This window comes from Abramis brama, assembly GCF_963993115.1.
Source record: "Abramis brama genome assembly, chromosome: 19".
Taxonomy (NCBI): domain Eukaryota; kingdom Metazoa; phylum Chordata; class Actinopteri; order Cypriniformes; family Leuciscidae; genus Abramis; species Abramis brama.
The window spans coordinates 31,675,644-31,694,445 of NC_139981.1; the positions used below are offsets into that span (position 1 = coordinate 31,675,644).

The following is an 18,802-nucleotide window of genomic DNA, read 5'->3' on the forward strand; positions in this document are numbered from 1 at the left end:
GTGAAATAGTTCATAGTATACCAAATGAAACACTTCAAACTGGATTATTCTGTATTGTTGTGACATGACCTCACTATTGTGTGTTTAATTCAGTACGAGTCATCCAGTCATCTAATTATGAGTCAAGAATGAGATTTCAATCACAGACATTGTTTATATCACTTGAAGTTACATTCTTCACTAAGGAAACAGTAGTTCAAGTCGATTACATTGCATTATGGGATAATGTATCCCACACAGTGTGCTCTGAATGGATACTGCATATTTTGGCAAACATGATAGGTCCTCCAGATATTAAATCCATACAGAAATGTGTATAGCAGACTGTACATACAGCACAAACAACCAATGATATCAGGGCATGGCAGATGGGACAGAGTGCTGTACCTGTCCAGGGCTGAAGACCTTGGTATCATTTTATAATGCAGTGAACAATCCAGTTTTACCTAACTCTGACTAATCCTAACTCCAGTAATTTTTTTGTTTTGTTCATTAAACAAAACAATGCTAGATGCATGATCTTTTAAAGCAATCTAAGTTGCAAAATATGCTGTTCTAAATGAGTGTAACACATTTTAATAACACTTTGTTAAAGGGATGGTTCGGAGTAAAATCAACCTAGGGTCCTTTGCACCATGACCTCGAGCCAAACACCCCCCAGAAGCCTTTTTTCCCTTGAACATTATTAAAGTTAGAGCTTATTTAGAGATATCAGCCGGATGGCTTAGTGCAGTCGCTAACGGATCCTATGATGTATCTCGTAAATTACTCCACTAATAATGCCCAGAATGGTACCAAACTTCTACAGCAGTACAAATAGGTTCTGTACTCATAAAACGAGGCATTGGAAAGTTTGTAAGTACATCAGGAGTTTATTTAAATAACACTTGCCTGACGGCTCATGCTACCGCTAACCCGGACGTCGACGTCACTTCAGTGGTTTGAGAAAAGCCCATAAAAGTCCTGCAGAAAGCGATGCATAAGGATGTATTTTAACGACGCCCAGTTCCAGGAATGCACTAATATTTTGTTGGTAGTACCAGTTTGCAACAATTATTAGTTAACACTAAGTTGTCAACACTTCGGAAAAAATAATAATTCGTCGTTACACTACATCCTTATGCATCGTTTTCTGCCAGGACTTTTATGTGCTTTTCTCAAACCACTGAAGTGACGTCGACGTCCGGGTTAGCGGTAGCATTAGCCATCAGGCAAGTGTTATTTAAATAAACTCCTGATGTACTTACAAACTTTCCAATGCCTCGTTTTATGAGTAAAGAACCTATTTGTACTACTGTAGAAGTTTGGTACCATTCTGGGCATTATTAGTGGAGTAATTTACGGGATACATCATAGGATCCGTTAGCGCCTGCACTAAGCCATTCACCTGATATCTCTAAATAAGGTCTAACTTTAATAATGTTCGACCAAGGGAAAAAAGGCTTCTGGGGGGTGTTTGGCTCGAGGTCATGGTGCAAAGGACCCTAGGTTGATTTTACTCCGAACCATCCCTTTAAGACAATCGCAATAAGTCTAATTTAATGTGTAACTTTGCCGATTTTCAACCAGCTTTGTATTGTTACAATGTCTGTAGTATATGTAAATGAGCAATGTGTACTAGTTCTCTGTGTTACCGGACCGATAAATTCACGTTTATTTGCCAGCAAAACGCATCACTCCGTGTATTTTTGACAGCTCCTGGGCTTTCGTGAAAACTACCGATTATACTTCCTCATGTTTGTATCCCCGCCTGCGGACAATCGGATCAACAGAGGGTTATTAACAAAACAGTTATTATAAGAGTAGGTTTATCACTGAAAATTCTACTCTTTAAACAGCATTATGGTAAAAATGGAACACTATGGCAACAGCTTTCTCACCTGTATGCACTCCCACTAAACGTTTTCTCTTTGAGTTCTTGCAACCGGGAACAAAACAAGTCGACACCGTTATGACTAAAAGTTTGCTAAGAAGTATTTCCTACTAAAGCAAAGTGGGGATAAGGTTAGGTTTAGACTCTGGTTAAGCATTTCCATAGTAGACTGGTGGGATTGGCCTTGGACGCAACATTCCCAGGTGCATTATGGGTGCTGAAGTTTTCCTACCTATTTGGCAAATGGGAAGACAACAGCATTTTTTCTTTGTTTTCTCTAATCAGGTAGCACCAATTATTTTTATTTTTTTAAATGTTTAAGCCTTTCTACTTCATAGGCAGAAAAGTTTTATTGAAAGCCCATTTTTCCAGCAGTGAAGTACCCTTTCAAATTTATTATTATTATTATTATTTTTTCTTCATTTTTATTGACCTTTGTTCATTATTTAAGGAATAGTTCAAAAAATGCTATTCTGTGATTTGTTTTTTTACTCATCCTTATGTCTGTTGTTTAAAACTTGTACACTTTTACTTTTTTTCGTGGACCTCAAAAGGGAAAGATTCATTCAAGCAAAATACCACAATATAATTTTATGGTGCTTATTACCCTTTTGGCAAAAGGATGATGTATTAACTAGTGTTGATGAATGGAAAGGAACATATACTCTTCAAAATAATCATTTTGTGTATGGGCTTTTGTCCTTTTATTCATGGGTTAGGCTGAGATGAATTTTCATTTTTGGGTGAACTATTCCTTAAAATGGACTATAAATCAAATTTATAATCCAATAATACTGGTGGAGATGATGAATTAATGAACTATGGGAACAATTACTGTGAGCTACTGGTTATTTTGGCAGATTGCTGTGATGATTACAGAAGTGCTTAATTTTCTCACCATGTTCTCACATTACCTCCTTGAAATCAAGTTTCTAATCATCCCAAGGATATTAAATGTCAGTTCATGAAAATCTGAATGAAGGATGAGTGAGAGAAAATATAAAAATTGAGATAATGTTCTACCTGGGTCTGTGTGGGTTTCCTACGGGTGCTCCGGTTTCCCCCACAATCCAAAGACATGCAACATAGATGAAATGGAGATGTTAAAATATCTTTATGTGTGATTGTGAGTGCAAGTGTGTGTGTGTGTGTGTGTGTGTGTCCTGTGATGGACTGGCCATCTGTCCATGGTGTTTCCCTGCCTGTGGCGCTGGGATAGACTCCAGCATCCCTACAGAGGATGAGCAGTTTGGAGAATGGATGGATAAAGATAATAAAACAAACAAACAAAAAAGGAACAGATAATGGAACAGGTAAAGATCAAACAGTGGAAAGGAGAAAATAAGACAAAAGCTGAAAAAGTACTTTGCTAATATGCACAGTGGCAAGACCATGGTACAGTGGTCAGGCGCTAATACCATGGTATTTTATGATTACAATATTCGGTAACACTTTATTTTACAGTGTCCTTGTTGGGTATGTTACATGTACTCACCATAGTAATAACAGTAAATTATACATACTTACATGCAACTAACCCTCAACCAAATCCTAATCCTACCCTAACGCTATAGTAAGTACATGTAGTTCATTATTATTACTCAGTACTTAAATGTATAATTACACTGTAACAATGACACCTTAAAATAAAGTGTAACCCAATATTCATATACCATAGTATTTACAAGGTACTTAAAAAAAAAAAAAAAAAAAAAACCTTGGTATTAACATGGCAATGTGTTCAAAAACTGTATTAGTTGTATGCCAGTTGCAAGTGTATGTGGTTTTAAAGATAAAAAGGAAGCATTTTGAAACAGCGTACCTGTAGGTTGAAGGACACAAAATGAAGAACCTTTAAGATACAGAAGAGGAAAAATAAAGTGAGTAAAAGAAGAAATGCAGTGAGAGAGAGTGTCTGTGGCGGAGACTGTCAATGTCACGGGCTGAAGATCTCTGGAAGCTCAAGTGTAGCAGGTCGATATTTATCGACAGGTTTTACAACATAATGCGAATAAAAATACAACAGAGTAGCAGAGTACAGTTTGTGAAGTCAGTAAAGACGCATTATGGGTATGTTATATCTACACTTTTATAACATATGTTGATGCGTCACGGCTCGATTTGCAACAACAATTTGAGTCTGTCTACACTGGAATTATAGTGATAATGTTGCAGCTGCATATACAAATGGTTAGAAACTTTTATAACAGATTAATTATTTGTTATATATTTAGACTCCTGACCAGTACATCAGAGACATGAAATATGGCAGTGGTTTGTTTTGGTGGGGGAACAGGATTCAGAACCTCATATAGCATGTGTGGTCACAGATGAACTTTTATTTGCTTGTTGCAAGAGCTTCAAACCTGGCTCTTTCAATCAGAGTTTGGAATCAGAGCTATCCTTTTTCTAATAAATAATTTAACATTTTAATAATTGCAATGGGACAAAAATTAGATTTTTTTATAGGGTTAGGGTTAGCTTGGGTTAGGTACACTGATTATATTAAATGGGAGTAAGATGGCAATCTGACAGCTGGGCATTGAATGATTACCAAATTCTTACACCATGATATTTACTTAGAACTTCTAAAACATTCAGTGAACAAAACCTATGGTTTGATCATAGTACTGTCAAAAAAACAAAAAAACAAAAGTGAGTCTTTTCTTGCATCTAATTCCTCTGTGCCTGGCACACGGTACATGGCAAAGCTACAGAACATGGCACAGTTTTACACGAGCCGCTAACATGCATGCACACCTGCTACTGAATAAACACAAAACAATATGAAGGAAACCAGTGCAAATAATGAATTGATGAGTTGGGATTCCAATCCGAGGTTAGAGATTTATGAATGAAACCTCTTTTTAGAATAAGAATCTCTCAGAGAACCAATTTGCTATTTGGATCATAGGCAGCCCTTACAAAAAGTCTCAGATGGTTATACAAGAGATACCTCAGCATACTGTTTAATGGCACTGAATGATTACCATTTGTATCTATCATGGTACTCTTTATTACTTGCCATGGTACTTTTTCGTTAGAGAGAGATTCTTGCACCAGGTTCCAACTTGCCAATACTTATAGCCAGTGATCAAATAAAGTGTAACAGATCTGAAAGCAGCAGCTGTAACTCTGCTTAATGATTGGAGGAAGAAGAAGAAGGAGAAGAAGAAAAAGAAGAAACTACATGAAATGGGATGGTCCAATTCATTGGAATGTGCAAGTGTCAGTCAAGTGTGGTTCATACCACGTCGGTGTGGTAGGGGGTCAGAGGATTGTGAGCCTCGGTGGGTCTCTATTAGTCATACTGGCCCCTCGGTCATGCCCTCCAGAGGCAGGCTGGTGGCATTATCAGTGGGCAGAGGTTGATCCTGGGAGGTTGGCATGTTGTGGGTGGTCGCTACAGCTAGACTAGCGTATGGCAGGTGGCAGTCTGTGTGGAGGAAGGGTGGGTAGTGCTGCCGATAACAGATGTAGGCAAAGAAGAGGCCGATCACTCCCCCAACAAATGCATCTGTGAGGGACAATTCAAGGTTCACAAAGTAAGACACAGTCACAATAAATCTCATCCATCCTTACAGCTAGCTTTCTAACTGTCTGTCTGTCTTTAACATATGTTTTCATTCTATTATTGTCATTCCCATGAATAATTAAAAACAAAAACAAAAAGACGACAGATTGTATTTTATAAGATTTTACAACATTTTAAAAGGATGTTTTGCTACGGACCTAAGATTCTGCAGCAAACACAATTCACTAAATGGATTCTGCCATTTAATGCCACCCTGAGAGGAAGCCGTTAAGCACCGCCATTAAAAAGAGCTGCAGTGCGCACTGACACACAGCTGTATAACCTGCGTTTATAAACACCACACAGCTATTTAATTCCCAAAAAGTTCAGTCTAAAATCAAATCAAATGACTGAAACATAATTTTGAGGATGGACTGAACAATTGCCCCTGGAACAAACCCACACTCATTAAAGGATTAGTTCACCTCAGAATGAAAATTCTGTCCTCATTTACTCACCCTCAGTTTTTTTTTTTTTGTATTTAGCACCCTAGTATTTTTTGTCCTACTATCAAAATAAATGGGGTCCATCAACTGTCTGGTTATCGACATTTTTCAAAATATCTTCCTTTGTGTTCAGCAGGAGGAAGAAATTCATACAGGTGTGAAACAAACTGAGGGTGAGTAAATGAAGACAGAATTTTCATTTTGCAGTGAACTAATCCTTTAAATCACTATGCTAGAGGGCAAGCTTTTATGAGTCCACAGCTTGTATTTACTTGGACCAGATTGGACCCATCGAGTTTAATGGTCCATGCCACTATTGTTCAGATTAGTTCTGTTCTACTACCCAGCAGGCTCTAGGGGATAGGTCCATATAGTCACACTAATAAGTATCCGCTAGCAGTTGTTTGACTGATATGAGGAGTCTATATGAGGTGACGAGGAAATAAATATAAATAAATGGTAACACTTTACTTGAAGTGGTGTGCATAAGACTGACATGACACCTTCATAATCATGACATGACACATGTCATGAGTATGAAGGAGGTTTTATGCATGTTAATGACAACTGTCATTAAGTGTCATTCGCTCAATTATGTCATTTTTAATGCAAAGATGACATTGTTTGAGATGTCTTTGTCATGACAACTTGACATTACCAAGACAACATAACCTGTCATAAATATGTCATAAGCATGACCTAGCAGATTAATCATCAAACTTAAGAAACTACTTAGCTTTATGGGTTAACATTACATTATATTTCTGACCACTTTTTTTTTCCAGTGGTACAAATTGAATTTGTCATTAAAATGTCATTAAGTGTTAATACTGTCAAATTATTGGGTAACACTTTACAATAAGGTTCCTTTATTAAACATTAGTAAATGTATTAACTAACATTAACTAACAATGAGCAATACATTTACTACTGTTTTTGTTAATCTTTGTTAATGTTAGTTAATGAAAATAAAGCTGTTCATTGTTTGTTCATGTTAGTTCACAGTGCATTACCTAATGTTAACAAGATTTTAATAAAGTATTAGTAAATTTGAAATTAACATTAACAAAGATGAACAAATGCTGTATAAGTGCAGTTCATTATTAGTTAATGTTAACTAATGTAGTTAACTAATGAACCTTATTGTAAAGTGTTACCAATTATTGTATAACTAATACTGGAATACTGGAAAACAAAAAGTGGTCAAAATATATTCATGACACAGTTATAATGGCCTCATGACAGCCAATGTCAAAACCAACCTCATGACAGTTTAATGTAATGTTAACCCATAAAGCTAAGTAGTTTCTTAAGTTTGATAATTAATCTACTATGTCATGTTTATGGCACATTCATGACAGGTTATGATGTATTGGTTTATGTCAAGTTGTCATAACAAAGACATCTCAAACAATGTCATATTTGCATAAAAAATTTCATAATTGAGCGAATGACACTTAATGACAGTTGTCATAAACATGCATACAACCTCCTTTATATTCATGTCATGTCATGATTATGAAGGTGTCATGTCAGTCTTATGCACACCCCTTCAAGTAAAGTGTTACCAAATAAATAAATAAAATGAAGGTAACACTTCATAATAACTTTCATTAATAAATCCTTAATAAACATGATACAATGCTTAACAGAACATTAGTTAGCCTAATATATATTCACATAACTAGAAATATGCTTTTTAATGTTTACTCACTAATGAATTTATTAAACATTACACGTTGACTGATTAACAGATCATTGTTTAATGTAAATTAAAATGCTTACAAATGTCATTAAACTTCAGTTTATATAATACCTAATGCACTTTTTTTAGATTTACAAAAGTACAAATGCATAAAGGTGTTTGGTAGCAATGAGTTATCTGGATATTCAACAGAAAATTGAACAATATATGAATGACTGATCTTACTTTATATTGGGTGTCTTTAACTATATATGCTTGCGTAAAATTGTTATGTATAATGTACTTCATGTGTTCATATTCTATTACAAAACACTCTTGCTGCCATTGACGTGTGATACGGGTAAGGTAGGACAGGTTTGGCAGTATGGGTTTAAGGATTGGTTAAGGGGTTAACAGTGTAAAAGGGTTCAATTTGATTACTATAAGGGAACATGGTTCAAACGGTTTATATTACATAATTTATGAAAACAAACAAGTATTTTCTTCAAAAAAAAAAATAATAATAATAATTTGCAAAATGTAATAAAATCAAGAATCTGTGATTTGTTAATTCTCTTTGACCATTATTTACAGTTTTAATTGAAATTATTCAACCCCAAATGCAAATCGGGTTTATTGGCAAATTTACAGTCTTTCAGCTGTTTGCAATGAACAAATCATACAAAAGAAAATGGCTCATTAATTATTGAAATAGCTCAACACAAAAAATGTTTTAAGTGGTTTCCCCAAATTCAACTGAAAATGCAACTTTTAATGACTTCTGCAGTTTCAAAATTATTCAACCCCTTCTTGGCAAGCATCTTTAGTACTCAGTAGAACACCCTTTTGCTGCTATGACCTGCTGAAAAAGACATGTACAACCAGACACCAGCTTCTGGCAGGAAGGAATATTAGCCATTCCTCATGAGCAATGGCCTCCAGTTCAGTGATATTCTTGGGTTTGGTGCTTGAGATTTAGAATCTTCCAGGACTTCTTCTGAAACCAAGCCTTGGTAGAATTTGAGGTATGCTTGGGATCATTGTCCTGTTGGAAGGTCCAATTACACCCAAGCTTCAGCTTCTTCACTGATGGCATGACGTTTTCTCCTAGGATTTCCTGATACTTCAATGAATCCATCTTTCCTTCCACAAGCTGCCAGTTTCCAGTGCCAGAGGATGCAAAGCAGCCGCAGAGCATCACCGAGCCACACCATGCTGAGTGTTCATTTCAGCATATGCTTAATTGTTCTTCCTCCAGACACACCACTGATCCATAATGCCAAAAAGTTCCAGTTTTGTTTCATCGCTCCACAGAACAGAATCCTAAAACTTCTGTGGCTTATTTATAGGATTTTGAACACTTTTCTTGTGCTTTTGGGTTAGTAGTGGTGTAGGCTACATCTTCTGGCATGCGTTTAGTACGTGCCTTACTGTGCAAGCTGAAACCTCAGTGCCTATTGCCACCAAGTCTTGCTGCAGGTCTTTTGCAGTCACTCAAGGTTTTTTTTGAACCTGCCTTCTCAGAAATCTGGTTGCAGCTGTTGATAGCTTCCTTTTTCTGCCCCATCCAGGTAGTGTAACCACTGTTCCTTTAACTTTGAACCTGCGAACTATGCTTCCAACAGTGTCTCTAGGAACATTTTGTGCCTTCGCTATCTTTTTGTATCCTGTTCCTTGTTTGTGAAGGGCGATGATATCTTCTCTTAACTTTTGGGTCCATTCTTATTTCTAACATGCAGTCAAATGTGACACTCAACAAACCTAGCCAGTTCAAGTATTTAATGTTCATTAGTTGAATCAGGTGTGCTTGAGACAACACCTGTTTTGCAGATTTGTGCTGTTGTGAGAAATTCTATTCAGGGGGTTGAATAATTTTGAGACTGCATTGAGTCATTAAAAGCTGCATTTTCAGTTGAATTTTGGGAAACCACTTGAAGTATTTGTTGTGTTGAGCTATTTCAATTACTTTTGTGAAAGTCTGTACATTTAATCAATAAACCTCATTCAGCTACAACAGAGTGGTTTCTAGACACTCTACACCGTAGAAGGGATGTGATTGATGGATGTCTCTTATTGAAAATGTATGGCCCATAATGAAAAGGAGAATCAAACAATGATGACCACGGACTGTTGAGTCTTGTATAAGGCAGGATTGGGCAAAAATTCCTCTTGAAAAACTTGTGTTGCATCCAAAATTTGTTTATATTTACTAAATACACTTAAGTTGGTCAATGAAAACTTTGAAAATCTTTCTTTGTACTTAAAGTTTAAAGAGAATTAAGAAATCACAGATTCTTGATTTTAATGCATTTTACAAAATGTCCCAACTTTTCTGGATTTTGGGGTTGTAAATGACTTGTAAAGATGTGTAAATAGGGTGAATTCAGGTTATTTCCAGGTTTTGTCCATTTTTCAGGACACTTTTTGCCATTGAGACACCTTGGAAAAAGTGTCTTAATATGTACTAAATGATTAGTAAACACTCTATAATCTACAAATAATGAAGTTTCAACTTTAGATTGTGTACTACAAAAACATGAACAAATAATGAATAAATGATTCATAAAAAATAAAAAAAATAAAAAATACACACCACAACAAATGAACAACAAATGTATGACTTTTACAGACTGTGGTTATGAGTTATTGAATAATATGTTAACATGAATAGTGTGTGAAGTGCTCAAAATGACTAATTAAACCATTTTTTCGCAACATGTGTAAATTAGGTACAAAAGTGCATTAGGTAATAAATGAATCGAAGTTTAATGAGATTTGTTACCATTTTATTTACATTAAATCATGATCTGTTAATAATTATGTAATATTTAATAAGTTCATTAGTTAACATTAACAAGCACATTATCTCATATTTCTATGTGTAAATATAATTACTAACTAATGATCTGTTAAGCATTATATAATGTTTGTTAATTATTTATTAAAGAAAGTTATTATACAGTGTTACCAAAATAAATATATATGTTGTGTTAATATGCATATTTACAGTTTAGCAACATCAAATCTAGGACATACACACTTTTCTGGAGATAATTAACAGGGCTAGCTGCTTATATGCAGGAAAACAGTCCTTTCTGCTGTCATTCATTTCAAGGATTTCACTTTTTTATTCTTGCTGTAGTAACTTTTAAAAATGCCATGTTCACACTGCCCTGTCTGAAAATGCTAGAACGACACACATGAATAGTTCATCCAGAAATGAAAATGACTTCTATTCTTCTGTGGAACACAAAAAGAGTTATTGTTCACAATAAAAGTGAATGGGTGGAATGCTGTGGAGCTCTAAAGGTGACAAAAAGCCCTGAGAATGTATTTTAAAATGACTCCTTATAATATGTGCATGTATTTTAAGTCTTCTAAAGTCATGTGCAGTTTATTTAAACAAAACGTGAACAAACACAAAATAAACAAAGACTTGACTTGAGCATGAACAGGAGATAAACTCACCAACAGCGGTAACGCAAAAACAAAGCTTTACAAGAGACAATGGGAACATGAGGGCTTTATATACACAAAGACTAAATCTAACATTATACACCTGCAAGCAATTAAACAATTAACCAATGAGAAAAAGACACATAGAGCAAAAGAAGCACATGACATTATCACATTAGTGGCGAGGGTATCACATTACATGACAAGAAACATGATAACAGGTGTGTTCGCTGGAGTGATGAGATACTTAGTAGACTGTCCTCACTCAATGGCTGGCTGTCTAAGTGGTGTCCGCAAAAGAATATAGGGTTCATAGACAATTGGAAAAGTTTTTGGGGCAGACCTGACCTGTTGAAAAGAGATGGTATTCATCCCTCCTGGGATGGTGCTGCTCTTCTCTCTAGTAATATGGCACATAGTCTTAGAGCTCAAACATGACAATCTGGGGCTCAGGTCAGGAAGCAGACAGACTGGCTAAACCGACTGTCTGCTAGCTGTCTCACGTCACTGAGGTCAGATAAATCCCATCACATAGAGCCTCTTTCACCTAGATATCATCATATAGAGACTGTGTTCCCCGAATTAGGAAATACAAAAAACTCCCAAACCCATTTAAGGGTAAAAATGTAATTTATGTTCAACAAATAAAAAATAGATATAATACAGATGAACAAATGATAAAGCTCGTGTTGCTGAATATTCAATCCCTTACTTCAAAAGCACTTATTGTTAATGATATGATTACAGACTATAATCTAGATGTGCTGTGTTTGACAGAAACCTGGCTAAAACCAGACGATTACATTACTTTAAATGAGTCCACCCCCAAGATTACTGTTATAAAAACGAGCCACGTCTGAAAGGAAAAGGGGGAGGTGTTGTTGTAATCTATAGTAATATCTTCAGAATTACTGAGAAGTCTAGTTTCAAATATAATTCTTTTGAAGTGTTGGTGCTTAATGTAACACTATCTAGTGTAAATGATAAACCATGTAACACCCGATGTACTCGTTACATCATAAGAAGAATGGCATCTACGCTAATGTTAGTCTTTCTGCTTATTCCGAGGTTTACTATAATCAACTGGATCCAGGCCGTATCCAGATCAGATGGTGGATCTTCGCCTAGACACGACCACAACGCATGATATCTTTTTTCCAGATCGTTTTGGTGCTCATGTCTGCTGTTTCCCCCCGTCCAGTTTTGTTTCCAGTTCTCTGTTTTGCTTTTGCCGTTTGTTTCGGCGTGTCTGAATGATCTCTGCATCACTTTACTGGATTTCCCATCGGACTATCTATCAGCTGACGATGCTCAGCCCATTTAACCACGATTCTGACCATCTTGCTAAACTATTTTCTGTTTATAAATAAACTGACTTCTCTACATTTGCGAGTTATTTCCTGGTATAACGATCTGACTTAATGGATCCAGCGAAAGCTTCTGAGTTAATAGACATTTTGTCTAACAACAACGCTAGAATGGAACGTCAAGAGGAGCGGATGTTTGCAACCGGTCGTGCGGTCCAGGCCTTGGTAGCGCAGGTGTCCGAGTTAACTACCCAGTTACAGCAGATTGACGCTGCGCCATCTTCCACTGCGCCAGACCCACCACCTGTTCCCCCCATCAGAGAACACACCGATTGTCACACTGAACCACGACTACCACCACCAGCCACTTATTCCGGTGAGCCACAACTATACTTTACTAACTTTTTTGGACAAAGTGCCCTTTGTTTTTTGCTATACAGCCATAATCTTTTCCTACAGAGCAATCTAACGTGGTGTTGGTGATCATGCTGTTGTGCTACACATTGTGCTAGATTTTGTTTCAGTCCTGCCCCCCTCTCGAGGGAACACAGTGGTTTTGACCGTGGTGGACCGATTCTCGAAGGCGGCTCATTTCATTCCTCTGCCCAAATTACCCTCTGCCAGAGAGACGGCGGTTGCTGTCATTGACCACGTAGTTTGCATTCATGGCCTCCCGATGGATGTGGTTTCTGACAGGGAACCCCAATTTTTTTCCAAATTTTGGAGAGAGTTTTGTAAGTTGCTGGGGGCAAAGCCAGACAGACTCTTCTGCAGGTGAGGGCGCACACTAAGGCTCAGGCCGATCTCCACCGGTCGAAGCCTCCCGTCTACATCGTTGGTCAAAAAGTGTGGCTTTCTTCCAAGAATATTCCTCTCCGCTCCGTTTGTAATAAACTTGTCAAATTTATTGGCCCATTCTCTGTCACTAAAATTCTTAGTCCAGTGGCAGTCCGCCTCAAACTTTCTCAGGAGAATTCATTTAGTTTGTCATGTTTCCAGAATAAAACCCGTTTTTCACTCCCCCGTTAATCAGCCTGCTCCGGTTCCCTCACCGTTGCATCTTGTAGATGGGGAACCCACCTATTCGGTCAAACGTATTCTGGACTCGAGACGGAAGAGACGTGGATTCCAGTATTTGGTGGACTGGGAGGGTTATGGTCAGGAGGAGAGAAGTTGGGATCCTGCAAGGGACATATTGGATCACTCCCTTATCGATGATTACAATCGACAGGTATGTTCCTCTGATAGCGCCAGGAGGCGTTCTTAGTGGGAGGGGTACTGTCACAGTTCGCAGGTGTTCATCTTGCTTTTCCTGTTGTGTTTTCTGCGTTGCTGGGCAAAGCTTCTCAGCTGATGAGCTAATCAGCACAGCACACCTGAAGCTCGTCAGTACTGCCTTTAAATGTGGTGTGTTTGCTCTTGTCTTGTCAGATCATTTTGGTGCTCATGCCTGCTGTTTCAGGAATTCTGAAAACCAATGGGCCATGTTGTGTTCTTTTCCTCTGCATCGATTATACATCCCTTTCCATCATATTATGTCATGCTTTCTTTGGTGATTCAGACTATTCATTGGATACATCATGTGGCTTCACATCCTGTCTGAGGCTGTTATTGATGGTGACAGTATGGCTGTGCGCCAGTGTGATTCTGGATGATACACAGACATGATTAATAACTGTATGGGTAAAACATCTAGAAGCAGGCCAGTGAGCTGTAAAGCAGATGTCAAAGCTTGCAAACAATTGCTGATGCTTTATCTGTCTCTATCTCGAAGAAGAAGTAACTCCAACAAACCATGCATACTCAGTGTTATGTTCTACAAGTATTGAAGAAAGTTCGATCTGTATTAATCCCTGGAAAAAGTTCATTAGCTTGATATATATTTTTAATTATCATGTTTAATGGAATAACTATTTAAATGGTAGATCGAGTAAAGATGTCAACACTGTAAACCCAGATTTTGTTTCTAATTAAACTTACGAGCAATCATTACTTATTCTTTTATGTTTAGTAAAAACCTGCTATCATTACTAAACAACATTAGTTGTTTGTACTATTTAGCTGAAAGATTCATTGCACTAATCATGTTAAGCTGAGATAACTCGCTATGTTAAGCTTCTGTAAGGGAGAGGCGTGGCCTATTTAAACAGGTGACAGTGCGCAGAGTGCGCCATATAAAGTTTGAACCGAAGAGTCGAACATTACCAGCTTAACTTATTACTAAACAGACTGACTTTATTTCTGTCAGACGTCTACAAAAGATCTTGTTGAGAATCAACAGAGGTTTAGATGTTGATTATTTATTGTTTCATTTGTAGTCACCATGATGGTGAAAGGTGTTGGCTTTAGTTGGGCTCTTGCCTTTGATATTTAAACATATTTTCTCTGGCTGCTTTAACTGTGACTTTAAAAGGCACAAGAGTTATAGCAAAAAGCCAAGAGTAAAGTGATCAATTGACTATAACTGCCTATTGATGTTGTTATCAATAGAGATTATAAGTCACTAAAGTCAGTAGCACCTCATATGATCTTTACCTTAATATCATAATGTCTGTGTTTTCAATAATGAAGGTCCTGTGATTTTACAGCAGGAAATCCAACAGAATTGTAAATGAATCTCAACAATGGTGACACTTGCAATGCATGCTGGGGACCCAATAGTAAACCTATTATCCTAAACCATGTAAATACAACATAACATGTTTAGTTTCAGCTTGTGTAAAAGGTTAGGGTTATATGTTAATACAACTCAACATGTTTAGTTTCTGCTTGTGTAAAAACTAAAGTGGTATAAGACAACGGGTTTCCACGCGATTTGCGAGTAAAGTCAACTAATTCGGGTTAAGAGTGAATAATGTCATAAATGCTAGAAAGAATAAACATTTTGGTTACACTTTATATTGAATACATATTATATAACTAAGTCTCAGAGTATTAGTAGACTGTTAGATTAATGGGTGTTAGGGTTTGGGTTTGTAGATGACATGTTTCAAAGTTACTTATAGTAGAATGTCTGTTGAGGAGCATCAAAATAAAGTGTTAGCAGATATTAAGAAGACAAGCTCATACTCTAATAAGAGTTAGTTGCAACGTTACTTAGTAGAATATCTAAAGTGGACCACTGAAATAGTGTTACCAAGATTGCATGTGTTATTACACTTGAGAAACAATGTTTTAAAAGTACATTTATGTAGTGAAATATTTCAGTAATCTATATGATCTAATTAATGTTTTTAAATTAATGGTCTAAATCACTGTGCTGCTAAGCAAACCATTTTTGTAGTGTAAATGTAGTGGCTCTGACTGCCAGATGCTAACACGCATGTATTAAGCAGTTGTGTGTTTTTGTAGGACACTGCTGCAAACCTCTGACCTTGCCAGTGATGCTTGTAATCGCAGGTGCGGGACAGCGCAATCATCATGGCACTGTAGAGGGGCAGGACCATGGCACAGAGACGCCAGCTGCGCCCACGTCCAGCATCTGTGAAGCACTGCAACTTGCCCGCCAAGTAAAATGAGGTAAAGCCCAGGCCAGAGAAAGCAACTAAGACAAAAGGTGAGAGAAATAAAATATAGAGTAAAAGTAAATGCAAAGTTCTGTAAGAAACCATATACAGTAGGAAATGACTGAAGTGAACTTTTTAATATCAAAACTGTCTGCTAGACAGCGGTGATATTAAATAGATAGCAAATGCCGTCTAATCCTAATATAAAAATAACAGTAATCTGACATGTGTCTGCTCTAAAGTTTCAAATGAGATCTCAACAATTTCTTAAAATGTGCTCAGATTTGCAAAATACCAAGCTCTGAAATCAGATGTCAGATATCTCAGTATGAAATCAAATATGTCTCCTCAATTCTTTCCAAACCAAATTACCGGAGCTAATTTTTTTTTCCATTTATTTCAAGCGAATTTTATGAGTGAAAACCGATTATAATCATTTTGTAGACATTGGGATATAAATACATTGTTGTATAGCACAGAACAGAGCTTGTATTTCTCTGAATTCCATGGAAAAACATAAATAAAAATGGGATTTGCTAGCATTCTTCCTACTTTCCTGTTCTCTGCAAACCTGTTGCCCTGGCAGCCTGAGGTAGCATTAAAGAATCAAGATAGATTTATTGCTGTTGCATTTTTAAACTCTGTATTACATCTCATTTATTGAGATACTACAGCTTCTACTTACTATAAATGAGATTGAATAGAGATTTGGACTCCAGCAATGTTGCATTAAAAAGCATAAACTGATAAGGTGTGAAAACAAATAATTAGGCATCCAAGCTGCTAATTCAAAATTTGCACATTGGATTCTGCAAAGTGATTATGCGCACTCTCTGTAACAATCGTAAGACACACAATGTCGGTTTTCCTAACCAGGGGTTCACATTTACACTGACAGTGATTGCATTGACGGAGGTTGCCCAAATCACTGTTTGTTGGGTACTAGGTGTTCATGCTTAACTAGAGACTGACTGTCTGCCCTCCCGCTGGTGCATTGCTTCTCATTTGCATCAAGTCTACCTTGGTTGCATTACCTTTCTTCAATTACTCATGTTGCCTCAAATTGAAAAACTCTCAATGACAATGACAGATAAAAAATGTCAATGCTAAATCAAATTAAATATTTTTTTAAAGTACAATGTTTAAAATTATGCAATAAATTATGCAAAAAACATAATTAAGTGGGTCTCATTCATAAACTTGTGCAAATCTGCCTGCAAACTATTTAATTTCTAACTATCTAATTTCTTCATACAAAAATGTATTTAGGAAAAAAAAAGAAAAAAAAGGAAGGAACAACAAACTACACATACTGTATGCAAAAATCACATCTGGATGCCTATATCATCAAATTTTATACATAAATATTTCCTCTTAATTATATTCCATCATATACACAGAAAGAGAGCGTCATATGTTTGCTGAGAGTAACAAAAGGTTGTAAAGGAAAGGTTGTGCTGTGGGTATGTTTTATACAGATGTCTATCCTTGGGCAAGCAGTCGGAGAGTGGAAAGAACACACGCCTCTTTGCGGAGTATGGTGAGGAGACAGGTAAATATAATTTCAGTGTAAAATCAGTGGAATGTCACAAGGAGAGCCCTGGAGATTCATAAGGAGATGGCTGTTTCACAAGGGAACTTCACAGGTAAGTAGAGAAGGTAAGTAGTCCGTAATCCGTATTGGAGACCAGACAAAGAGTGACAGGTGTGTGCTTTTATACAGGTCCTGATTGGTGTGCTGATGAGGGACAGGTTCATGTGATCAGTATTCGGGTGAGAGTGAACGTTGGATGTGTGAGACAGAGGAGCCTGGTGAGGCAGAAATTTTTGTGAGAACTTCTCCTGTGCATACAAATACGATATAATCAGATTGCAAGAAGGCCTAAAGAATAGCACAATAGTATTACTACATAAGTACATAGTAAAGACACCTTATTTTCTGTTCAAACTATTGGCCTTATTAAAGCACCTATTGGTGCAACAACTCTTCACTTAAATGGTGTGATCCTACTTAGGTTACGCACACTTATTTCCCATTTAATAGGAAATGCAACCATCCCACCACATGTAATGTTTTACAATCAAAATTGTAACCATGAATAATTATTTACTTTGTAGCCTTGGGCAACTCATAATGTCCTTGCCAGTGATGCAGGCTTGATGATGTGAATTAGTGATATGGAGCGGGATGGGGTCTCTTTGCATAAAGCAATTAAACAAAAATAGAGTGTTTTCTATTACCATCTTTTATTACCATTTCTTAAGAATATTTTAAATGGCAGATCTTAAACCATATTTCCATAGAGAATTTTTTTTAAGAGTAATGACTACATAAAAATCACTACATCTTAAAGACAATAAACAACCTATCTGTGAAAACAGTCTTTAAAAGTTTCACCTAACACAATTAGATTTGGGTTGTAATAAATCGAAGACAGGTATGTATTTTGACTGGATATAACTTTGAGAGCAACTTTAGGTTTCCCTTATCGCAAGAAGTCTAGGAATTTTGAATATGTGCGATTATGTAACAAAAGCACTCTTTGCATTTCACATTCATTTATGCTGTAGAGGGCTAAGATGTAGATTTCAAAACAACTTTAATTTTGTAGCAGATTAATTTTTAGCAGGTTAATTTTCTGTCTTCTTTAGTTGACGTAGTTTCCTAGTGTGTTCCTATAGTTACCACAGTAGCCAATTGTGTCCACCTGCCCATTGTTAACTTACTTGTTTAGTCCTGTGTATATATACCCCCTTTTTAGTTCAGTCTCTTGTCGGTTCTTGTTGACACTACGTGTGTTTTTTTGTTCTTCTGTATATTTGTATGATCTCCTGAGTATTTTGGTTTATTATTAAAATATTGTTTGAATTTGATATTCTCCTTCGTTTGATTGAACCATGCCATTACAGAAGAACAGACCCTTGTTATGAGCTCAATGGATGATTCAGCCCACCT

At 36.7% G+C, this 18,802-nt stretch overlaps 1 protein-coding gene across 1 annotated transcript in view; it reads right to left on the reverse strand.

Annotated features, from left to right (window-relative positions):
• Nucleotides 1–2,295: 2,295 nt before the first annotated feature.
• The window catches only part of plpp4 (phospholipid phosphatase 4), a 111,183-nt gene continuing 94,676 nt past the window's right edge, over nucleotides 2,296–18,802 (reverse strand). The window contains exons 6-7 of the mRNA XM_084093287.1: nucleotides 15,714–15,884; nucleotides 2,296–5,390 (exon numbers count right to left, since the gene is read on the reverse strand). Coding sequence (XP_083949413.1) covers nucleotides 5,179–5,390; nucleotides 15,714–15,884 — 383 coding nt within the window. The 3' untranslated portion in view covers nucleotides 2,296–5,178. The remainder of the gene's footprint in view (nucleotides 5,391–15,713; nucleotides 15,885–18,802) is intronic.